The 26,557-nt window shown below is 34.8% G+C and overlaps 2 protein-coding genes across 2 annotated transcripts in view; one reads left to right on the top strand and one right to left on the bottom strand.

Moving 5' to 3' along the window:
• The first annotated feature begins 654 nt into the window (after positions 1-654).
• LOC149235790 (uncharacterized) lies at positions 655-1,455 on the top strand. The gene has a single exon (XM_089368665.1). The coding sequence runs from the start codon at positions 655-657 to the stop codon at positions 1,453-1,455; it is 801 nt and encodes a 266-aa protein (XP_089224791.1).
• Positions 1,456-5,997: 4,542 nt separating this feature from the next.
• Positions 5,998-26,557, bottom strand: part of LOC149235789 (cysteine protease XCP1-like) — a 32,655-nt gene continuing 12,095 nt past the window's right edge. The window contains exons 2-8 of the mRNA XM_089368664.1: positions 23,800-23,865; positions 23,207-23,645; positions 22,757-22,989; positions 22,405-22,542; positions 21,952-22,158; positions 6,206-6,299; positions 5,998-6,065 (exon numbers count right to left, since the gene is read on the bottom strand). Coding sequence (XP_089224790.1) covers positions 5,998-6,065; positions 6,206-6,299; positions 21,952-22,158; positions 22,405-22,542; positions 22,757-22,989; positions 23,207-23,645; positions 23,800-23,865 — 1,245 coding nt within the window. The remainder of the gene's footprint in view (positions 6,066-6,205; positions 6,300-21,951; positions 22,159-22,404; positions 22,543-22,756; positions 22,990-23,206; positions 23,646-23,799; positions 23,866-26,557) is intronic.

Genomic DNA, 26,557 nt, shown 5'->3' with positions numbered 1-26,557 from the left:
CATGTGGATGAGGACCATGAATCAGATAGTGCAGAACTTCTTGAAGAGGAACCAACATCCAAGAGGTATAGACAACATTCAAGTCCAAATGGAAGATGAGATTTCCATGGGCTTATGCTGTAAACGATTTTAATGATGTTGAAAGGATAAAATTTTCATGGTGTGTAAAATTTAAAAGGGAAACTCCATTTTCTAAAGATGGAAGCACAACCCTTCAAGTTAGTGGTTTAAAAATCCATGCAATGTCAGAGGCTCATAAATTTTCTTTGCAACTTGTAGAGGGAGAAAGTAAACGGAGTACTCTTCCAATTACAAAACATGTAGAGCTAATGTTTGATGCTTAGAAAGAGAGAATTGTAATAGTTATTGAGAACATGTATTTTGTTGCAATACATTATTTACATTTAGAAGTATATAAGTCAATTTGTGTCTTGAAGATGTATAAAAACACTCCTCACATGCCTCTAACAGATGAATACTCAGCATATACAAATACAACATCTGGAAAAGACATTCTAGAAGCTGCTAAGAAGGTATATTGAAAAAAAATAAAAGATGAAAATTTCCAAAGTCCATATTACTCACTTTTAGTAGATGAAAGCATTGATCAGACTATAGTGCAACATTTTATTTTTTATATTACATCTTTCAAAAATGAAGGAAGATGACCATGTCCTACTACAAATTAGGGATGGAACATCGCAGTCTATGTATGATGTTGTGACATCTCTTTTAGTAGACATGAATCTATCCATGACAAAGTTCGTTGGATTTGGATCTGATGGAGCATCATCCATGAGGGGTATTCGTAAAGGTTTATCTACTAAGTTTCGTCATGTCCCTTATTTATTACATATCCACTATATAGCTCATCGAGAAGCATTAGCAGCAAATGATGCTCCATCTTATTTTGAAGAGTTGCAAGTTGTTGATAAGTTTGCAAACAAGATCTATTCATGGTTAGGGAAATCTACTAAAAGACATGGAGAATTGAAAGACCTAATGGAGTTATTTCAAAACACAAGGCTAGGAGTGTTACAAATTCATTATATTAGATGGCTTTCTAGAGGAAAAGTCATGGAAACACTTGTTAAGCTCATGCCTATTTCCTCAAGATACTTGGAGTTAGTGGAGAAAAAAATGTATGAGATGGTGACAATATTTCAAGTTCAATTTTGCATTTGCTTACTTGCAGATGTTCTTATTGATTTAAATAAGCCGAATCAAAAGTTTCAAGACGATCATGTTGACATTACATCTATTAGAACAACTTTGGATATCACTCTTAGCTTGCTTCATAAGCAATTTCGAAGAGGCACATTTGGGGCAGGTGCAATGCACACATCATCCTTTTCAAGTAAAACACAGCAAGGAACTCTTGAGTTTGCAAATTGCATAGGGATAGTACATGTACATGAATTTAGGTTTGAGAGTTTTCCAAAGTCACAAAGATAAGAGACATTATATGACTACATTTTGTTGGGAAAGGGTTTTGTAATGAAGGTGACACTCTCTAAATGCAAGGTTCATAGATTTAACTTTTTTAATGCAAACTAAGTTTTTTAGTCCTCGTAATTATTATGAAGATATGGATGATAGAGATTCTCAAACAAGAATATGGTTGACATGTTTATGTGAAAAATTCAGTGTTGGAGGCTTGCTCGCTGTGGACAACATTAAATGTATGGGTGAAATGGATGAATTTATATGTACTATGTACAAATCTCACCCCAAAAAAGCATATGTTTGGAGCATGAGATCTATATGGAGGTGGAATTGAATGGTTTGAAATGTTTCCATGCTTAATGCAGCTATGGCAAGCAATTCTTCTTATTTCGGTTAGTATAATAGTTTGTGAAAGAGGTTTTTCAAAATTAAATCGGATAAAAAATGAGGATAGATCAAGACATTCTTTAAAAACATTGGATATGTTAATGTTTATCTCTATCAATGCACCTCATGCTCTAAATGAGGTAGATTGGAATGCTATGTATGATGAATGGAAAGAGATGAAAACTCGAAAACCTCTTCCACTATGAAAATATATTGAAAGAACTAGTAAGTTTCAGTATTTATTACCATCATTGTCTTACTCTATAAAGCACTTGAACGAACCATTTTAGTAAGTGAATTTTTTTAGTTTTATACCATTTGAATTTTGTAAATGAAAGCATAACCATATTTTTCAAGTTTGTATGTGAATTTTTTCTGAAACATATTGAATGTAATCATTGCAGGATATTGCACAAGATATGTTGAACTGGAGGATCACAACTATCAAAGCTTTATAACTGAAAGAAGAAGCTATTTTGGATCAATTTTTTGGCTAAGTTTAGGGACTGTAGTTCCAATCATTTGAGATGTGAAATTATTGGAAGTCTCAGCTTTCCAAAAGAGTTTTAATATAGAATAGTGATTTGGTCAAATCTGAAGTTTATAAGCTACAATTCCATTGATACATCCTATATAAGCTAGAATTTATTTTTAATTTAATAAATGAGATTTTCCATATACTTTTAATATAAGTATTTATGTTTCATCATATTTTAATTCATATTTCAATTTCATTAATATGTAATGATTTCTATATACTTATTTTTTGTTCTTAGTTTAGACTCATATGCAGTTTCTCAACTATGATTTTATCCCTATAATTGGTTCAATTGTGGCTGAGTTCAAGGCCTGTGCAATATGATATTATGTGGTTATGTTTCTCAATCACACGTGTAAGATTAATGCATTTACTAATGTAACCTTTGACGTAGTAGTATCTTTCTATTTCTGAAAAAAATAATTTAGTATTTTTGTGTTGATTTTCATACAGCCTTGCTTGTTTTGAACTAGAGACAACATCAGAGTGTGGTAGTTTTCCTCTTAAGTTTCTTTTTATTCATTTTATATGTTTAGAGATTTGGGCTTTTCATTTTTTAAACATATTAAATTGTGTTATTTAATATTTTTCATGCATGGCCTAATATGGTCTCCCTGAGTATTATAGATGGATCATATGTATTTGCTAACTTTGCAATATTATGTTTGCTCTTTTCGAATGTATCTTATAAGTTTTAACAATATGAAGTTCGTATTTCCTAAAGAACTAGTCTCTGTACCCTTGAAGAACTATAGAATGGTGTTGTATTGATGATGAATATTTCAAGGGATGTGCTAAATGGAAGTGGGTGGGTATTTTTTTGTCTCTTTCATTAGTAGTAAGTTGTAGATATTTTCCTGCTCTTTTGTTATTAGAAATGACATTTGTCTTTATGCATGCAACAAGACTGTGACCATTCAAGAGGTTTTCAGTATAGAAATAAAACTAGGATGGAAGAAAGGGACTAAGATAACATTTCCAGACAAGGGGAATGAACAGTTAGGAGTTGTGGTTGCTTATCTGGTATATGTGGTTGAGCAATGAATAGTTAGGAGTTTTGGCTATTGATTTAGTATTTGTGATTGATGAGAAGCGCATGATTTGTTCAGACGAGAAGGCAATGACTTGCTCCTTGTCCAAAGGATAAGCTTGGTTGAAGCTCACATAGGATTTTCTATCGCAATTCCAGCATTGAGTGGGAAGAAACTAAATCTTGCTTTCAATGACATTATATACCCTAGGTATGAAAATATTATTCCTAAGGAGGGAATGCCCATTGCAAAGGAGCATGGAAAGAAAGGAAATTTCATAATCAAGTTTGAAATTAGATTTCCCTCCAAATTAAGTCCTGAGTAGAAGGTTGGAATCAAGAGAATTCTGGGAGGCCATGCTTGACATTGTTTTTTCAAGTTATGCCTAGATACTTAACAAGACTGAAATAGATAACAAAAATAACAAATTGTAGTTACAAGTTCCTCCACCAAATTGTAAAAGCTACCATTTGTATATTTTATCAGTGAGCTGAAATAAGTGGCCAAAGTTATATCTTCCCTTTTTATTGAGTGCTACCATCTATAGAATGCATTCCTTTCTGTGTTTATTTTGAGCAAATTGATGTATTCCCAAGGTTTTTTTCCAATTTTTGTTCTTGTCTTTCTTAGTATGTCCATATACTAGATCATAACTACCACTATAGTGCAATGGCATTGATTGTACCTGCAGATTATGCCAGTTCTTATGAAACTTCCTTATATTTAACTTCACCAGTGTACTAATGATGTGAGCAGTTCCAAGCTGATGATATGATTTACTTTCTGTACACTTAACACCAAGAAAATACAACCATCCAAAGCCTTTGGTATGATTTTGAATCTAGCTAACTAGGTCTCAACAAAATTTCTTCAAACATGAAGGCAAGTCGAATAGAAATTTTTCAGTTGTCTTAGTGCTAGCATTTCTATTTCAGTTGTCTTATTGCTAGCATTTCTTTGGGAAAATGCATATTGAATCTTCAAATGCCACATCTATTTTACTCATCATTCAAAAACTACCAAAAGAACTCTTTCAGCCCAATGTAGCATGTTTGTAATTACATATCCCATTAACCATAGCTTGATCATGCATCAACAACATTTCCTTTTACTATTTGGATAACATTGTATTTCTTAACTATATGTTCTTCACTACTCATATCAATTTAATAGCAATTTCCCATACCACATCAAATGACCCTTGGCACAATGGCATTTGTACTATCAAATCATCTTATTGAGGCTCTTATGCCCCATGTTTTCAGAGTGGAACCTTCAACTGCATGTTGAGATGTAAAGTTTTTCTTTCATCTCAAACTAATTCCTTTTTGGATTTTCTTACACCAACCTCTACTTAATATAACAGTAATTCAAGGAAAAATAGAGAAAACATAATGTTTGGTGAACATAAAAGTTATGAACACAATTGGCCTGTCACTTGTCAGTTACAATGTGTATGAATTGTATGATGAATATTGGACTTGTAATTGTGTTGGAAGGGGTTATTGTTCTTGATAAACTGAGGAGTTACAATGTGTATGAATTGTATGATGAATATTGGACTTGTAATTGTGTTGGAAGGGGTTATTGTTCTTGATAAACTGAGGAATATCTTGCAGCTTGCAACATTGTAAAGACATTGGCAACCAATAGTATGCTATCTTGGAACTCACAACATTAGTTCCAAATCGTTACCGATTCACCGTGTGTTAAAAGAAAAGAATTTGAAGATAATTTACTATTGTCAATAGAATTGATTTTTCTTTTTTTGCTTTTCGTTATGGAAGGGCGACCTAAATGTGTGTCCTCATAAATGAAATTAAGACCTTCCCTTCAAACTCGATCACTGATGATGATATGTCTATACACCTATTCCTTTGCACTCTTTGTTAAGTTAAGGGATTGGCTTAGTATCATTTTTCGCTATAATCCCCAGCCCAATCTCCATGCCCTCAGTTTGGAATCGTTATTGTTATAAGCCTTCTACAGTCACCTGGTTTTTATGTTTCTAAATTGGTAACTTAGTTTAGATATGTTGAATTTATTAGTGCTACATCACCAAGGGCTTAGAGGTTGGGATTTTAGTAGAAAACAACTCTTACATTAACTAAGATTATGGATGCTCTGCAAAGTCATTTGAGGTTGGAGTTTCTTTGAAAAAACACCAATTTAATTTAAATTTTGGTACCAAATAAACAAGATATAAATTTTATAGAATTCATTTTAGGTTAGGAAAGAGTAAAAATAAATGACATCTAAAAGAACCAACTAAATTTTAAAACCCATTATAAATATATATCTTTAAATAGACATTTGAGAAGAATATTATGGGAAAAACCATGGGTAAAAATACCATGGAGAAAACTATAAGTTATCAAAACCTGAAAAATCTCTAATATTTATATGGCATAATAATATCTCTTCCATTATATTCTTTTTCATTTTTTCCTTCTAATTTTTATATAATTTGCCGAAATCAAAATATTTACACTCACAGCTACAAAAAAAAAAAAAATCAAAACATAAAAATATAACCAAAAAAAACTGTAAAAACTTAATTTCCATACCACTTTACTTCGCTATTCTATTATGTCACTACATGGCCTTGCCTTGCCCCAATATCTTTTTTGCACGAAATCGATGCAATATCTGATCCCGGACATCTGTAAATACAACAAGAAAAATCAAATTTATCGAATAAAAGTATTTGGTAGGGTAATAAATAACATCGTAGATCCCACACTGTCCATGGAAGTCAGTTTTCCTGTAAGCAAGATGTATCCCAATACTCCCCAGCCAGAACCCCATGAATTCTTTCCGACAACGAAATGGCTGCCATAACCAACTACTAAAAGGGCGTGATTCATTTCATACCCATAGTTTCCTGACAGAATGCCCTGTCAGGAAAGGCAACACTATTGCATAGAATTATTATTATTTAATTTAAGGTTATTTGTGGACAGTTAAATGACCGTAAATTTAAGAAAATGTACATATTTTATTTTTTGGGTAAGAAACAAATGTTTTTAACCGTTAAATTTACTTTAAAAACTGACATAAAAAAATGATTTATATTAATCATCTCAAAATATGAAATAAATTTTTAGGATGAAATAAACTTTTAGCCCAGTAATTTGGTTGGGGATTTCAAAGTTTACCCATCTTCTGTATCTAAAGAGATAGACAGCTCAAGTCTTTAAGAACACTGTGATTGTTTTGGGATTTCAATGTTTACAATCTTTTGTATCTAAAGAGATAGAGGGCTTTCTGTATTTAAAGAGATTTATATCCTTCAAATTTAATGAGGTTCGATTCAATCAATAGTTTTCTTTACATTTCATGGAGATTGGGCTAACGATTCACCCAGAGAAGCGAGTTCTATTTTCTTTTTTTATATCTATAAACCTAACTGATATTAGTTACACTATCAGCTTTGAGGCTTCTTGAAATTAATTTATATTTCACATATCAACAAACTCACCGCATTCGCCTTGATCTTTCACATCGGTCAATGCACCGTTATTCCTCCAATTTATAGCCGCGGCAGAGCAGTAGCGCGTTCATATATGAATTTCTTGCCATAACCTGTATGATTGGTTGGTATATATCTTAGGCATTTTGATTTGAACTTGTCATGACTCATGTCTGCATATTTGTTAAGGTCAAGCCAGTAGCTCAGGTTCTGCTGGTTAACTTCATCTATATATCTCAGATTGTCTTTGAAAATCTCGTATCTATGTTGCTTCTCCTCTGCCAATGTATAGACCCTTTTGTGCGTCGCAAGCCATGATTCGTAGAGAGACGCAATTCTGTCATCACTGAGAAGATCCTCGGGAGTATCCGAAATCCCTTGCAGATGTCAAGGCGATGAGTATCAGGCAGGCAAAGAAGAATGCAGGGAGAGATATGTAATCCATCCGAAACCAAAATCAGAAACAGATTGCTGAGTCACTAAAGTCCAATCCAGAGTTGGACTGAAGCTAAAACTAATTCTCTAACTTTATCTATTTTCTTATAACACATTGAATCTTCTGCCTTCAAAAAATTGGCAATTACAACAAACCACAAATCTATAAATCGAATCTAAGAATGGAGATAAGCTTTATTTCCATATTATGTGGAAAGTGTTGCACATTAGTTGGGAACAACCCAACTGAATATGAAGACATTTCATAGCCAAAATATTTGAATTAGTTAACTTAGTCAGCATATAACTCAACTACTATTACTTTTTATCCGACCAATATTAATGAAGACACTTCGTAACCAAAATACTTACAGTACATATGATTTATATTATCAAGTCAAATTAGTAAGCATATAACCCACCAATATTAATGAAGACACTTCGTAACCAAAATATTTACAGTATATATGATTTACATTATCATGTCAAATTAATAAGCATATAACCCATAATTATTATTATCTATCCCACCAATATTAATTGGAAAACAATTCCATTTGCTATATTTTATTTATTTATGGTTTATTTATTCAAATTGCAAAGTTTGTGATAGATATTCATAAATTAGATGATCATGGAATGATAATTTTATATATAAAACAAAAAATGTCTTTCATAATGTTGTTAAAAGTGCATAATAAGATTTATTGATTATTATGTTTCTTTTATTATTATGGGTGAGAATTATAATATAAATCTCTCTAAGTTCACTACAAATTCACAAGACACTATGGTATTTTATAATAATCTATAAGTTTCTCTCTTTACCCTTAGTTTCTCCTCCACTCACATGTTCATTTTATGGAATAGATAGTAGCGAAAGAATAATAGAATCCATGCATTATAATTAGCATTAAGTTTAGGGTTCTCAAACTCTATTCTAACTTTCACGATGCTTTTAAAAGTGTATATTGGATCCTCACATGTTAATGAATACCCATATTAGAATTATGGTATGCTAACACAGACATACAATGATATTTGGATTGTTACTTTATTAGGGCCATAACTTTTTGCATATGATTAGCATTTGGTTTAGGGTTCTCAAACTCTCTTGTAACTTTCATGATGCTTTTAAAAGTGTATATTGGACCCTCACATGTTAATGGATACCCATATTCGAATTATGGTATGCTAACATGGACATACAATGATATTTGGATTGTTACTTTATTAGGGCCATAACTTCTGCATATAAGTAATATTTTATTAGAATGTACTTAATGACAAGATAATTTATGCATTGTATGAGAACATAAAGAACCTTAAAAACATGTTAAACCTCAAATTTTGACAAAATCAACTTGAGATGCAAAATATTTAAATTGCCCTATATAGAATTTAAGTAGATTAATTGATACGTTTGTAAATCTATTTTGAATGAGTTAATGTGCATGTGTAGCATAGATGAAGGAAGAGGCTTGAAACAAATTGTACCTCCACCATTGATAAATCCCTTAGTAACTTAGAATAAAGTGAAAAAAAAAACTAAAAAAGAAGCATCCATTAAAAGAATTAGGGGGAATTTACAATAAGAGATATTTCAAAACTTTATTCCATTAAATATATTTATGTGTAAAATGAAAGTATTTAGCCTGTATAGATAGGGAAACCATTTTTCAAAATTTCATGTTTAATTCTTTAACCTACAATTACTATTTTGAAATATATGGATTCCATAGAATTTGCTAGAAATTTCCAAATTTACTTAGAATCTATGGTGTTTGTTAGGGATTTATTTTAAGAATTTGCTAGTTTCATATAGATTTTTGGAAATTTTAGTAGGGGAATTGTTAGATTTTCCTAGAATTTATATTCCCCTCAAATACGTGAATTTTTAAATCCCCACTCTTGAAGTTGACCATAATCTTGTCATGCAATATCTTTATACAATGGAAACAAGAAAATTGAAATTTTAAATAATTACGGGGTTTTTATTTTAAGATTCTTAGTTTTCCTTATATTGTGTTAATGGTGTAGGACCCGCCAACAAAGGGGATCTCCTCGATGTGAAGTCCCAGCTATGCCTCACATCATTTGGTGTAGGAGTCTCATCTGGTATGAAGGCCCAGTTTCCATATACTTAGAGATATTTCATCGCTCTAAGTGTCAACACATGAGAGTGTTACGTTAATATCTTCAAACAACAAGGTATGTCTGCCTGGTGAGTGTGTAATGTAATTGTTTCAAGGTTCTCTTACTACAAAGGGGGAGAGTAAAGCGAGCCTCTAAGTGAGAGGTAGTAGTACCACCTAGGAAGAGACACATGTGAACTAGAAAGGGTATGTTCAGCATCTAACGAAATAGTCCATAGTGGACTCAACAGTCGTTAAAACTGAGGTGAAGGGGACAACTCGTACACCACCCATAAAAGTATTCCACACAGATCTGACAGTCGTTATAAGCAGAAAACAAAGATGGTATGTCGAGTATCCCGTGGAGTAGTCCAAAAGGGTGTGATAGTGGTGATAGCCAATACACAAAGGTGGTTTGTCTAGTATCTCACATAGTAGTCCACAGGGATGAGACATTACCGATAAGCAATAGAAGACATCTTCAACAATGTAAGTACTAAAACAACCAGAGTAATTCAACCATCTTAGTACAGGTTAAGAAAACATACATTACAAATGTTTAAAGAGTATTCTTATAAACATCTACAAAACATGTGTGAAAATGTGATGGCCTTAACAAGATTATGAATTAAGCAAAAATACCAAGACACATTTGTACACCATACATCAATAGTCCAAGTAGTGGGGTGTTGGAGCTATCCTCACTCCTCAAAGAATAGACTACACAATCTCAAGGCTATGTGGGAGGAGCCAAGATGAAAATTCCTTGCTCATACAATGGGAGGGGTACATATAGCCAAGGGTGATGCTTGACCCTTGTGACTCTTGGACTACCCTCATGACCGTTCAACTTCGAATGACTTTTCAAATGACGTGACTCTTCAACTTCTTATGTGAATCCATTGGACTTCACTTTACATTACATTGAGTTACAACGAATATGGCCCATACTCGTGATGTTGCCAAGACAGCTCATGACACAACTCGACATGATACTGCTGACATGTACTGGTTGATTATGGTGTTTGTGTCAAGCTGATGTGCTGCTGAGTGATGGATGTACTCTTGGTGTGCTTTGTATTCTCCTCTATGTGGCATAATGTTGAAGGTTATCTAATGGCCTTGGTCTTACATTATGGTTTTTTATTGTGTTCTGGGTGACAGGGAGGAGGAAAACTCACTGAGACAGTGCAGAGCATAGCTTAGGTTGGAATGAGGAACTCTAGGAGGACAGTTTGCATTGTCGATAAAAACTGTAGAATGACCATTGGGAGGCAAAATTGCATAGTGAAGGGCATGAATGGCAATTGAAAGGTGGGACCCTAAGGGGCACTTCTGATCAGTTCCTGCAAGGAAGGCAATACAGAGCTGTAGGGAACCTACTGGATAGTCCTATGCAATTTTCAAGAGCAAGGCATGACAAGGCTGCAAGGGACCTATTGACCATGAATGTGTAGTTTTGGAGAATAGTGCAAGACAAGAAGTAGTGGACCTGCGAGACATGATTGCGCAATTTGGGAGAACAGTGCAGGATAGGCAGCAGATGACCTGAAAAACATGTTTGCACAAATTTTGAAGGTTGTGCAGAGCAAGGCAGTAGAGGACTAGCTGGACATGTCTGTGCAGTTTTGGAGATCAGTGCAGGACAGACAGTAGGAGGTTTGTTGGGCATGTCTGTACAATTTCCAAAGGAAGTGTAGTGCAAGGAAACCGAGGACCAGCTGGGCTTGTCTACGTAGTTTTTGGAGAACAATGAAGAGTAAGGAAACAAAGGGTGAGTTGGGCATGTCTACACAATTTTGGAGAACAATGAAGACCCAGGTCTCAGCACAATGCAAGCTTCTGGTAGACAAAAGGAGGCTTGATGACTGTGCTTGAGAAATCTGTAGTTCAGTTTGGACATGGAGGCATTTTTTTGCATAGTTCTGGGAAGCAAACAGGTTTCTCACAGAGGACAACATCAAGCACTGCACATTTTTTAGTAGCAAATCAGGGTCACTGAGGGCTAAGACTACACAGTGCAACTCACTGGGGCTCCGATGGAAGAGGTTTGTCTGGTCGGACAAATTTTCAGGAAAATGGCTAAGTGTTGAAAGGAAGTGAACTTGTGCAGACTTGATATTGTGATCAATACAGTTAGCATACTTCAATAATAAGATAATGAAAACTACTAGTACAACAAGACAAAACATGCTCTCGGTGAGGCTGTCTTAGAGTTGAAAGCAACAACTGCAACACTTGAGATAACCTTCGGATGACCGTGATGACACTTGCACGATAATGCTTACAACTTTGTGTGTGAGTTTGACAGATGTTTACATAGTGGAGACAACCCAAACACACAAAGACAGACCTTTAAACTCACCAGAACAAGATCACAAGCTTGAAAAATCCATCAATATGCTAAAAGACGACTCTTGTTCAAACAAGCAAAAGGGTGAAAATACTTCACGAGAGCTCGTGGGGTGGGCTAAAGTGTTTGCAACCATCAAAGGAAAAACCAAGGAAGGCTTCGAAATTTGGATGCAAGCCAAAATTTTGGAGGGTGTTGCAGCCACTACGATAGTTGGTGACACATTGGTTGAATACCAACTTCTCTATTTTGGTTTGTTTACGATGGAGGGTCTTTGCCTTTCAGGGAGTATTAATTCATTTTGCAAATCACTTCGGCTTCCCCACTTACCTTGTGGGAAGACACGCTTCACCTCGTACTGACTTAGTTGAACACAACACAAAATTTAGCTAGATCACAGTGTTTCAAATTAGTAAAGGTAATTTGGCTCGCGAGCTTAAGATTTTCATAGTACAATTTTTCATCGTTGGCCTTGCTCCACTTCCAACAGGATTGGATAGTACCCCAATAGAGTCATGCAGGAACACAATCATTGCTCCACTACCAGCGAACCTTGCCAGTATCCTAATGGAGTTCCCTGCTTCACCTCTCTACACAGGAAGCTTTTCTCTTCTTTCGCCTTTGTTATTTTTTGAAAGAGAACTATAAATAGGAACTTATTTATTTTTGGGGTGGAAGAGGGATCCTGACTTATTGAGAGCAGGAGAGGTTGTTCCTTCAAAGAATAATATAAATACCTCTGGCTCAGGTTTGCTTATTTAGGTTTTCCCCTTCTCCATTTCTACTAGTTGGATAAGCTTGAACACACCAAAGCAGAAAACTGAGAATAGGCATGAGGTTTCCTAGACTAGACACAGATTCATGGTTAAACTAAAACTTTCCTTACAAACAGATATTATTTTCCATCAAGAGTTCATCAGCCATAAGTTACAACCAAGAACAAATAATACGGACACATGAATTTCCAAGCGTTGTAGTGTCACAAGACTCTTTGAACTTTAACCACATACCAATTCAGAAACCAAAACACAATGTGGGCACAACACTTATTCATGTAATGCAAACAAATAGAAAACTCTACATGAAAGAAAAAACAAGACAAGAGGAAAGGCGTACACAACAAGGAAACAAAACTAGAAGACAAGAAAAAAAATGACTAAAACAACATGATGTATAATAAGAAAACCATGATGGACTATGAGTGCAAGATGAGTACAAGGAAGGGAAAATTGAGATGCAACTAATCCTACTCCTCTCCTAACAGCTAAATGGTCGAGGTTATGAGAAATGAAATCTCTAGTGGAGCCACCTTTTTCGCTCTCGACCTACATCCACAAAGACATAAGCGATTAAAACAGATAAAAATTAATGCGCGATAGAAAATATAAAAACTTGAACAAGCTACACACAGAAAGGAAGGTCTTGCTCGTGGGAAGAAAGATGTGTCATAACCACTGAATACATCTGCTTACATGTTTTATGGATGCCCTTTCTATACAAATCTTGAAAACTTCTTGTGGGTGCATCCTCTTCTACACCGAGCTTCTTAGCAACCATGAGGAAGGATTGAAGCTTGTTGCTTGCATCATGGCTTTCCAAGTAAGATTGTTCCATCCATTCAATGATTGGGTCGTGAAATTCATAATTCTTGTTTGGACAGCCTCGTGATCTATCAAAAGGGTGGATTTTCGATTTGATAGAAAGGATCATGATGGGAATCTTGTAAGGAAAAATAAAGCTGACCATCCTCAAAAGTCATGCCAAGACAGCAAGGACCTACCGTAACCATCAGCATAGGCTGAAGTGCCTCATTTACTTAACAAAAATATGAGGAGGTAGATGTTACATAGTGAAGATCAGAGAGTGCAAAGAAACTATCATTGGATGTGCTAGTGGGAAAATTATAAGACAAGTGACAATCACCCATGATAGAGGAATGATCAGATGAGCTAATTGAGATGTCTGATTCCTAGTTTGAAGTGAGCAAAGAAAAATTCATATAAATAATATTGCAAACATTAAACAATAGAACTAAGTACATTATGAGGTAGACATGACAGACCACCTTCCTACAACTAGTGAAAAACTGCACAAGCATCATGGTCATCACATGAATTTAAAAGAGATGCCAACATTGTGATTGCATGAAACTAGTTGGGTAGAGGAATTTGATTCATGTGATAGCTCGTGCATGCATCATCACATAGGGGGATTGCTGGTGTGATGAGTAGGCAGATTCACTGTACAAGATTCGCAAGAAGACTGAGGATCTAATCATGAGAGGGAAAATTTGATAAGTATGATTGCGAGAAAAGACAATATTTGAGATGATCAATTGCCCAATTCCATGATTTAATGAGAGATGGACATTCCCAACCCGAGTTTGATGTAAGATATGTGCATGAAGATTGATGTTATGTAACAGGTTTGTGAATTCGGTCATAAGTAAAATTTTGAAAATTTGAAAGATCACACTTGGAATACCAAGCATTTTTGACAAGGTGATCCACACTCAATGAAACCATGCAGATAGATGAATTGTGTGTGAGAAACTAGATCTAATTTATTTCGGGGGGTTTATGAGAGTCACAAGATCCCGACATAACCATACACGAATGTTGAAGTGCCTCGACTCCCTAGTACATCCCAGAACTTTCTAGAATTGAAGAATCATATTTTGAAGCGTGAACGAGATCATGCATGCTTGAGGATGGATGTTTTTGTTGATTTCAAAACTACTCTCAGGATGGTAGCCATCTCTGTCACAAGTTTCACCAGATTTTTCAACCTCAGCAAGCTAATTTGAAGAGTTATCTTCATGCATGGGAAGAATGGGAAGAACACTCTATGATTAGACTATTTTCAACTTTATCATGGAAAGACTCACTACCTTACATTAATCGAGGAGATAACACATTAAATGGAGAAGCAAGAGAACATGAAGTATCTTTGTTGCATGTAGATGCATCATGAATGCAAGACACAAGAGAAAATGAGGTGAACTGGAAGTTTCGATATGGATGTACTCTTTCACCAAGGCATATTCTAGATCTGATTTAAAACCTTCATGAGAAAAAAAAAAATCACATCATCTGCTTGGGTGTTTGTCATGGCATATGGAAGAATGGGAGTGATGATTGCCCAAGGCTGGGGGTTTATCGAAAGAATTGATTTTACAGGATGTTCCATCAAGATTAGCAGATTGAGTATTGTTCAAGAACGGAAGCTCATTATTTTGATACAAACAATTTTGAAACAAAGAGGGAATATTGATAGAGTCATCACCTTTCTTCTCCTCTACATGTCTAATGGGATTGCCTTGCACCTGACTGTAATTTGAGCCAACAACTTGAGAATCAAGTGAATTCGAACAACTGGCTGGTGAAGTAGATTGATCAAGCGAGTCATGGTACAATGAGTCATGGATTATAGATGATAGACGATGGTATAGATGTAGATCAAATTTGAGACTTGAGTTTTGTACAGTGGTGTTCTCTTGTGGAATGGAGGAGTGAGTCTTCATTGCAGGCTTCCTAAGCCATTTTTTAATTTCCTCCATTGAAGTGAGAGATGGATGACAAGATGGGCTGGGGATATTCTATGCAGATCTCTCATCTTTGGAATCACCAGAAAGCGGCACCCACTGCACAGGTTTCTCAAATTTGCAATCATCGGAATGGTTCACCCACATTGAGACCAAAAAGGGAGGAGGACAAGGAACAAATGGAGTGTTGGGCTCCTCCTCTAAAATCTGAGGTGTGTCATGATCCACAAGAGTTGGGGAGGAAGGGAAAACAGGAGGTTCACCGCATTGAGAAATATGAACCAACTATTTAAACTCTTCTATCAAGAAGTCAATGTTTACAAGATGTTTAGGAATTTCGTAACAGTGGTGAAGGAAGTGATCAACAAAGTCCTCAACTAATTCATTAGGATCCATACTTAAACAACATATCTTTTGATGAAAATCATGGTGGCTATACACATTGAATGTTTTAATCATCATTTCAGAAAAATGACCAAATTAATTGATAGCATCAAAGGGTAATGTTTAACACTACCGTTGAGCATGACCTTCGAACGTGAGGGTGAGTAATATGGTCTAGAAATCTTCATACTCTATCTTGTGGTGTAGGAAAAATTTTATAACTTTCCGCACATGTGCACGAAAAGATGGTTCACCCTCACCACTGAAATTTAACTTGGATAGGTCATGGATACCATCCACGGGGATAGTACATTCAAACTTTGTAGAAAGACATCCTAGGATCATGATGTCAGGAAGAGCCATTTTTAAATAAGAGATATAAACCAAACTCTACGGGCACAACTTGTCATCTAGGCATCCTTCTAGCTCCATTTTGTTGACGATGTTGGACCCACCAACAAAGGGGATCTCCCTAATGTCAAGTCCCAACTATACCTCACATCGTTTGGTGTAGGAGTCCCATCTGGTATGAAGGCTTTGTTTCCATATACTTAGAGATCTTCCTTGGCTCTAGCTGTCAGCACATGAGAGTGTTACACTGGTATCTTCAAACAACAAGGTAAGTGTGTCTAGTGAGTGTGTAATATAATTGTGTCAATGTTCTCTTACTGCAAAGGGGGACAATAAAGTGAGCCTCTAAGTGAGAGGTAGCAGTACCACCCAAGAAGAGACACATGCGAAACAGAAAGGGAATGTCCAACATTTAGTGGAATAGTCCATAGTGGACGTGGCAGTCATTAAAACCAAGGTGAAGGGGACAACACGTACACCACCCAATGCAGTATTCCACATTGATGTGATGGTCATTATAACTAGAAAACAAATATTATCTGTCGATTATCCCATGGAGTAGTCCACAAGGATGTGATAGTGGTGATAGCCAATACACAAAGGTGGTCTAGTCTAGTATCCCACAAAGTATTCCATGGGGATGAGACAACAATGATAAGGAATAAAAAAAATATTAAATAATGTAAGTACTAAAACAACCATAGTTGTTCAACTATCTTAGTACAAATTAATAAAAAATGTGTTACAAATGTTTAAATAGTAGTCTTACAAACATCTACAAAACATGCTTGAAAATGTGTTGGCCTTAACAAGCTTCTGAATTAAGCAAAAGTCCCAAGACACATATGTACACCATACATCACTAGTCCCAATAGTGTGATTGGAGCCACTCCTTACTCCAAAAATAACATACTACAAAATCTCAAGGCTATGTGGGAGGAGCCAAGGTGAAAAGTCCTTGCTCATACAATGGAAGGGGTATATATAGCCAAGGGTGATGCTTGACCCTTGTGACTCTTGGACTAATCTTATGATCATTCAACTTCCAATAATTTTTAACTGACATAACTCTTCAACTTCTTGTGTGCATCCATTGGACTTCACTTTACATTGCATTGAATTACAACAGATATGCCCCATAATGGTGATATGGCCAAGACAACTCATGACACAACCCGACATGACACTGCTGACATTAACTGGGTGATTATGGTATCTGTGTCAAGTTGTTGTGCTATTGAGTGATGGTTGTACTCTTGGTGTGCTTTGTCTTCTCCTACACATGGAATAGTGTTGCAGGGTCTTCGATGGTCTTGGTCTTGCATTATGGTTGAATTCATATGTTCCTTTCACTTGTTTCTTGATGTGCTTGTTACGTTCATCCAACTGCAAGTAAGTATTCTAGCATGTGTGCTCCTTCTTCATCTCCTTCGTCGTCTTGCCATGATCTATCAGTGTACATTTTCCTACAAGTCAGCCATGATGGGATGAAATCAAATTCAAAACCTCCTAATTTAGCATGATGCATTTTTATCATGTTTCTAGTGACAGGGAAGCAGGACAACTTATTTAGTCAACGCAGCATGTAGCTCAAGCTGCAATGAAGAACTCAAGGCGAACATCCTACACCGTCGAGAAAAAATGCACAGTGACCATTGGGAGGCAGAATTGCACAGTGAAGGACACCAGTGGTAGCTGCAAGGTGGGACCTTGTGGGGCACTTCTATACAGTTCCTGGATGGAAGGCAAGACAGGGTTGTAGGGGACGTTCTGGGTAGTTATGCATAGTTTTCAAGAGAAAGGCATGACAAGGTTGTAAGGGACCTGATGAGCATGACTTCATAGTTTTGGAGAATAGTGTAGTACAGGTAGGAGAGGGCTTGCTAGACATGAGTACGCAGATTTGGAGACAAGATAGGTAGCAAATGGCCTGCTAGACATGTCTACGTAGTTTCTTAAGGCAGTGCAAAGCAAGGTAGTAGAGAACCAGTTAGACATGTCTGTGCAATTTTCAAGATCAATGCAAGACAAATACTAGGAGGCATTCTAGACATGTCTACATAGTTTCTGAAGGTAGTGCATTGCAAGGGAGTAGAGGACCAGCTGGGCATGTCTACGAACATTTTGGAGAATAGTATAGAGGAAGGCAACAGAGGGCCAACTGGTCATGTTTATGCAGTTTTGGACAACAGTGTAGACCCAAGTCTCAGTGCAGTGCAAGCTTCTCGTAGACAAAAGGAGGCTTGATAATTGTGCTTGAGAAATGTGCAGTTCAATTTGGACATGGAGACAGTTTTTTGTGCAGTTCTAAAAGGCAGACAGGTTTTTCACCTCCGTGATTATGCAGTTATGGGCATCAAAGTAGGGTCATTAAGGGTTGACACTGCACAGTGCAACTCAGTAGAGGTATAGTGAAGAGGGTTGTCTGGTTGAATAGATTTTCAGGAAAATAGCTAAGTGTTGAAAGAAAGTGAAGTTGTGGAGACTTGAAATTGTGATTAATACACATAGCATACTTTGACGACGAGACAACAAATACCCCCAGTACAAGAAGACAAAACATGCTCTCGGTGAGGCTGTCTTAGATCTTAAAGCGACAAGCGTAACACTTAAGATAGACCTTAAGACGACCTTGGTGACACTTGTGCGACAATGCTTACAACTTTGTGTATGAGTACGACGGATGTTTACTTAGTGGAGACAACCCAAACACACAAGACAAACCTTCAAACTCACCAAAACAAGATCACAATCTTGACAAAGCAATTAATATGCTAAAAGATGATTGCTGGTCAAACAAGAAAAAGGGTGAAAAGACTTCATGAGAGCTCATGGGGTGGGCTCGAGTGTTTGCAACAAGGAAGGGTTTGAAATTTGGATGCAAGCCAAAATTTTGGACCGTGTTACAGCTGCTACGGCATGTTGGTACTTGCTAGATTAATTTATTACAAAGTAGAATGATGTAAGTAGCATGATGTTGTTTGGTAGTTATCAATGGTCATCAGGGATTTTATTTTTTTTATCACTTTTTGTAATACATCTAGCGTCCACTATACTGGGTACAAAATTTTAGACCCCACCTCCAGCTCACCTTAAGGAAATGGGTTATTAAAATTTATCTTCTTTTAACCATCTTAAAAACCCTTTTTTTCGGCCACCATAATTTTTTTATAGTGAGATTTTTTCATTGATATAAATTTCATTAAATTGTGAGCTTTGGAAATGAAGTTATTTCCCTTAGAATAGTTTCCTTACCTCACATGTCAATATACTATGTAGACTAGCCTAGATCAATCATAATTCTAGATATACCATGGGCCATGATGGATCGAAATTAGTTTTACTCTAAAAGAGGTCTTAACCTAAAGAGATTTGTCCCTTCTCAGTATTTGGTAGATCTAAACATAAGATGGATCTAGGCTCGTATGGTTCTAATTGAATATATATTTTAAAATTTCATAAAAATAAAACTTATTTTAATATAGATTCATGAATTCAAGATGTTAAAACTAGATTGAGAAAATATTTGAAGAAATATTAAATTCATGAATTTAAAACATAAATGTAAACTTGGAAAATAACACTACTTTCACCTTGCACATGAAACCCTAAACTTGTTATTCTTATTGGAGATTTAAGAAAAGGAACTAGTTATTGGGAGGTAGAAGCTCATACATAAAACAAAAGAACTTCACAAAAACTAGAAATCATTTTTTTGGGGTTAATAACATATAAATATAACACTCAAATTATAGTTTTATTCAACCTTTACTTACTAACATAAAACTATAGAAAAACAAATTAAAACAATAACATAATGGTCAAGGCTATTTTTTGCCAAACACATGTTTCTTGAAAAAAATCAATTAAATTCAAAAAATATATAAATTGATTAAAATTGTTGGGATATGAAATGCACATTCACTTACTATTTCTCTTTCTCCTTTAGATATGTTATATTCCACATGAAAACAATTAATATAAATTCAAAATTCATATAAATTCAATAGTGATATAAAGTTCAAAAAAAGAAAATAGATCTAATATAAATTTAGCGCGAAAATAAACCTAAATAAACCTAATTATTATTTTAAAATTCAAATTTTATTTTAAATATTTTGATTGCCTTAATATAAAATTAAATTACATTACATAACAAATTATATTATATAACTATATTACAAAAATATTGATATTCTTATATTAAGCCTACACATCTACACATACACATCCCCCTATATTGAATTTTACAATACTTCTTAACACCATCATTCATTTAACTTCTCTAACCCTAAAGAATTTACTTATTTCACCTTTCACATTTCAACTCATTTACATTTTAGCCCATTTCCACCCATTTCTTCACAGAGATAAATATTAAATCTTAATCATTATCTTTTAAATGCTGTCTAACATTCTCTTCTCTCTTCATATGCTCAAGGGCAGACTGATCCCCAAAACACTATCCTCAGTAACGTTGTATCATTTTTCGCTTAAAAAAAACCCAATCTCCACACCGTTAGTTCTTAACCCTTAGTGCCGTAGGGCTTTTTCTTTTTCAGTCACCTGGTTTTATGTTTCTGAATTGGTAATTTAGGTCAGATATGTTGAATTTAGATATCTTGGAATTTATTAGTGCTAGGTGACCAAGGGTGTAGAGGTTGGGATTTTAGCGAAAACAATTCATAGATTTGTTGAGATTATTGATGTTAGGGGAAGTTCTTTGAGCATTGGAGTTTTTTTGAAAAACTACTATCTAATTTGAACTTAGCATCAAACTTAGCATCAAATAAATAGGTATAAAATTTATAAAATTTATTTTTAATAGGATTAGAGTGAAAATAAAGAGCACCTGAAGTTTCAAAACCTGGAAAATCTCTAATATTTACATGACAGGGCATCATTATAGAACTCGTTTTGGGCAGCAATAGATTTAAAATAAATAGCACTCAAAGCTCCAACCAATTCCAAGAGTTGTTTATAATTTTGTGTCTTTAAATAGGCATGTGAGGAGAATAGAAAAACGATGACTTAAGAATAGGTTAAAATTTAGAAAACTCTTAATGTTTATTTTACATGGTAACATCTCTTCTATTTTTTTATAAATTTTGACATAATATGATTAATATTTAGTAATATGACTAATATCTACATGACATGACAACATATCGACCATCATATTTTTTTTAATGTAATTTGATAGAGTGAAAATATTTACATTATATAACATACAACATGTCATCCACAACAGACTTAACATTTAATTCTATTTTTTTACTATTTGTAAAACACCTTTAAACACAATTATTTATTAAATTATATCTTATTATTTATTAAATTATATCTTATTATATCTGGTTCATTGTCAAATTATGAATGCAGTATTGCATGAGTGAGGCTATATCATAGTCAAGCAGGGAATTGAACCTCCAAGTTAATGTTTAAAAATTCCTTAACAATGCGCTAGATCCTTATCTATCCAAAATGCCAAAAAAATTAAAAATTTCATTATAAAAATTTTGATATGAAATAAAAAACTATTGAAATAAATAAAAGCCATCCCTTTGATTTACCAAAAAACAACACCATTACATCGGCTAACACAAAACAAATCCAGACAAATACATGAAAGTGCGGCAGCTAATGTGCTCAAACTTTATTTTCATGGCACTTCGTTATTCTATTTATTCACTACATAACCTTGCCTTGCCTCAATACCTTTGACCACGAAATGGATGCGATATCTTCATCCCTGACATGTAAATCCAAGAACAAAAATCAATCTTATCCTATAAACAGATTTTTTTCCAATATTTTAAATTTAAATAAACAAAGAAAAGTTGAAAACGAAATATGTAATGCTACATTAATTTACATTTTTGGTAGGGTAAACCATCTGCTGGAAGATCCCACACAGTCCTGCCCCGCCAATGTTCCTGTCAAGCCTCACGTATCCATCTTCTCCCCAGTCACTACCCCACGAATTCCTTCCGATAACATAATCCTTACCATCATCGCTGCCATAACCAACTATTACAAGCGCGTGATTTACGACGGTTCCACAGCTCCCTGACAGCACGCCCTGCACAAACCCAGATGGAATTGACATGGAAAGTTCGTTCACATTAATCATCTGAGTGTTAAAAACTTTTGGAGCACTGTGATTTTGTTGGTCTTTCAAAGTTTACCCATATTCAAGCTTGATGATGTTTGAAGTGTTCACTTTATAACCAGATAACAAAGTGTTGCAGAAATTTTTATTTTTATCATCATGTTCCTAACCGTAAAAATCCACGTGTCAGTAGAAATGATTGTGTGTAGTTCTTACGCCATCGTAATTCCGGAAATTATCATCACCGCCATCAATTCCCACAATGACCGGCTGATTAGCCACCGCTTGTACGAGGGCACCACCGTTATTATCCACATACTTGTACCCATCGATCGATGCAACTTTGTGACTCAACTGAACATGAACATGCAGCAGCATAAAATGAGGAAATACAACTTTGTGATTCAACTGAATATGAACATGCAGTAGCAGAAGATCAGGAAACAGGAAAAACATAGGAAAAACATATTCACTAGATTGGAGGTTCGGGAGATATTTCAAAATGAGATGACATGAGCAAAGTTGAATAATTCAGTCAGATTTTCTGAAATATTCCTAGCTGAAGTACTTTTTCATTATCACATTGTCCATTTTCGCCCTCGTAAGAGTAATCTTTTTCTGAATCAATTCCCCCATTAGAAATAACGAATTGTAATCCTCTGGTCACAACTCCGTCGGTGCAACCGTTGTTATCAGTGGTACAATCGATAAGTTGTTGCTCGGAAAGGGAAACAAGATCGCCAGTCACGATTTCGTTGATGCTTTCTACTACTCCAGTTACGACGAAAGCCCAACAACTGCCTGGATAATATATAACACACCCACAAGTTCGAAACGTTAAAGAGAATTTACTGAATCAATATTGTTCTTTACATTTCATGAAGATTGGGCTAAGGATTCACCCAGAGAAGCGAGTGCTCTTTCTTTTTCTATAAATAAACCTAACTGAAATTGAGCTACACTATCAGCTTTGAGGCTTCTTGAAATTAATTTATATTTCACAGATGAACAAACTCACCGCATCCGCCTTGATCTTTCACATCGGTCACGGCACCTTTGTCCCTCCAATCTAGAGACTCGGGCAGATCAGTAAGGTTTTCATATCTGAATTTCTTTTCATGACCTCTAGGTTGGGTTGGTATGTTTCCTAGGTATTTTGATTTGAACTCGTCTTTACTCAAATCTGAAAATTTGTTAAGGCCAAGCGAGAAGCTCAGGTTCCGCTGGTTAACTTCATCTATATATCTCAGATTGTCTTTGAAAATCTTGTATCTCTGTTGCTTCTCCTCTGCTAATGTATAGGCCTTGTTGTGCTTGGCAAGCCATGATTCATAGAGATTCGCTATTCTGTCCTCACTAAGAAGATCCTTAGGGGAGTACCCAAAATCCCTCGCAGATGTGAAGGCGATGAGTATCAGGCAGGCAAAGAAGAATGCAGGGAAAGATGTGTAACCCATCTGAAAGCAAAATCAGAAACAGATTGGTGAGTCAGTATAAGGCCAAAGTTGAACTGAAGCTAAAATCAATTCTCTGTTAGAAATCAATGTGGGTTTACAGAAAACATATAAAATAAAAGCATAAGAACGGTCAAAGAAATCAAAATAGAAAAACCACATCGCCGAACACTAATGTGTACGATAGAAGCTTCCACGAGACAAACGTGTCTATGATAGAAAACTGTATATGAAAATCAATATTCACTAAATAGTTAACTTAATCATTATTTTTATTATAATATAAATAAATTACATTAAAAAATAATTGAAATGAAAATGAGAGAAATTCATTATTATCAAAATGTATTATTCTTCAGTTTGATTTATTTCTTTAACTAACTTTATCTCTTTTGTTATAACACATTGAGTTTGCTTGCCTTAAAAGAAAGACCAATATAACAAGCCACAAAATTATATGGAGTCAAAATAGCATCTAAATATAAAAATAAGAAAATATAACAAACCACAAAAATATATGGCCTGAAAATAGAATATAAATATAAAAGTAAGATTTAGTTCCATATCACGTGGAAAGTACTAAAATTAAATAAAATTACAAAGCCAAAATAAGGAATGAATATAGGATATAGTTCTGCATTAATTGGAAACAATTCAAGTGAATATGATAACACTCCAGAAACAAAATACTACTACAATTAATATATATTATAAAATATATAAAGTTAAATTAGTTGACAGATAATTCAAGGTAATAATACTTTTTATCAGGAAAATAATTTTAACTACTATAATTTCTATTCATATATGGTTTATTAGTCCCATAGGCCTTTCCTATGCATCAACTTTTCGTCAACACTTTTACTTTGATCCGTCATATGAAACACTTTCAACCGTTGATCTGAACCAGAAAACAAAACAATGGAAAATCAAGAAAGCACAAAAGTTCAAAAAAGATTCTATGCAAAAAAAAACAAGAAAGCACGAAAAAGATCATAAAAATAAAAAATCGAAAGAAAAAAGCTCAGAAAAGCAAAGGTTTTTGAGGATTTTTAGGCCGATAGGCCTTTCCTATGCATCAACTTTTCGTCAACACTTTTACTTTGATCCGTTAGATCAGATGAAACACTTTCAACCGTTGATCTGAACCAGAAAACAAAACAATGGAAAATCAAGAAAGCATGGAAAGTCAAGAAAGCACAAAAGGTCAAAAAAGATTCTATGCAAAAAAAATCAAGAAAGCACAAAAGCCCAAAAAAGATTCTATGCAAAAAAAATCAAGAAAGCACGAAAAAGATCATAAAAATCAAAGATCGAAAGAAAAAAGCTCAGAAAAGCAAAGATTTTTGAGGATTTTTAATTTTTAAATGCAATGTATTATTAATTTATTTTTATAGTTTAATTGAAATATAAATTTTAAATTTTAAATTTAAAAATTAGTTTAGATTTATTTTTAGTTGTAAGTTTATTATGTGTTAAGAGGGATTTTTTTTGACACTTTGATTTTTTAAGAGTGAAAAGAGATTTGATTTTTTTGGCATTTGGTAGATGTAAAGTTAAAATGAATTTAGATTAGTTTAAATATTAACCTTTAAATAACTCACATTAGAGAAAAATACCATGGGAAAAAACCATAGATTAAAAATATGATAAGGAAAAACCATGGGTTGGAAAAATTTATATTTTATATTTTAATTTTAATTTGACTAAGTCAAAATGTTAAACATTGTAACATCTCTCTAAAATAATTAAATTCAATTTAATTCCATGCTAGCTCCCATCATTTTCTTGCTCAAAAGATAGGCGTTCTCAACACCTTAGCTACTTCGGCGGGCGTTGCAAGTTTATGACGAAAATCACCTTGAAGATGAGAAAACTTACCTCCTAGAAGTTTTTAATAAGAATGGTTATAGTAGGTCTCAAGGTCTTAAGGCTTTTCAAAATGCTGAAAAGGGTCCTAAGAGTAAGATTGACCCCAAGGATTGGTCTTCCGGTGTTCATCTTCCCTTTATTCAAGGGACCACGGATAAAATTGCTAGGATCTTGAGGAAGCATGAGATTCATTCTTCTTTTAGACCTCTTAACACTATATGAAGTTCTCTTCATTTTGTTAAGGACCCGATTAACCCCAAGGATTAGAAGGGTGTTTATATCATTCCCTGTTCTTGTCGAGCTCCTTATATTGGTGAGACCGGTCAATCCATTAACCAAAGGATTTGTGAACATGCTGCCGACATCAAGCATGGAAGGTCTCGCTCCTCCGCTTTGGTAGAGCATGCAGAAAAAACCAATCATCACATCTCCATTGAAGAGGCTAAAGTCATTGCGAGGATTGACCATTTTCATTATCGTAAATTTAGAGAGGCCTTAGAAATTGAAAAAAAAAGACTTGTTAATTTAAATAGAGATGATGGCTGGAGTATCAATAGATGCTAGATTCCTGCGCTTTCTCCTAAAAAATTATTTTTATTTATTTATAGATTAATTAATTAAATTTTTTTGTTAATCCCCATATTGCTTAGTTTATGACTCTCTTAAATTATTTTTGGTAATATGAATAGGATTAAACCTTAATATTAATATAATATTATATATAATAATATTCATTAATAATATTATATAGGGTTATGAATCCTTTCTCACTTGAGGGGGAATGTGAAAAAGAGAGTGATGAGGGCTCTGTCGGCAGGAGGACTCGAACCAGGGCAGCCTAGGCCATCGGCCTAGGGTGCTGCAGACTAGACCTCATTTTGGATGACGAAGACTAGGAGGTACGGGGTGGGTCAACAGGTTTTCTGTGGAGATGGTCCATACAATGGCCATGTAGGTTGTGGGTTGGATCCAGGGTGCTCAATCTGCAAGGATCCCAAGGAATATGTTTACTGGGACAAATTTCATCCAACTGAGAGGGTACA

Source organism: Pinus tabuliformis, chromosome 8 (genome assembly GCF_031772625.1).
Source record: "Pinus tabuliformis cultivar Carrire ecotype Pingquan chromosome 8, CPIR1, whole genome shotgun sequence".
Taxonomy (NCBI): domain Eukaryota; kingdom Viridiplantae; phylum Streptophyta; class Pinopsida; order Pinales; family Pinaceae; genus Pinus; species Pinus tabuliformis.
Note: the sequence above shows the minus strand (reverse complement) of the source record. Positions and strands in the feature narration are given on the sequence as shown.

What these genes read in the sequence shown, in the direction of transcription:
- LOC149235790 (XM_089368665.1), top strand. Translation starts at nt 655, where the DNA reads ATGAAGGAAGATGACCATGTCCTACTACAAATTAGGGATGGAACATCG.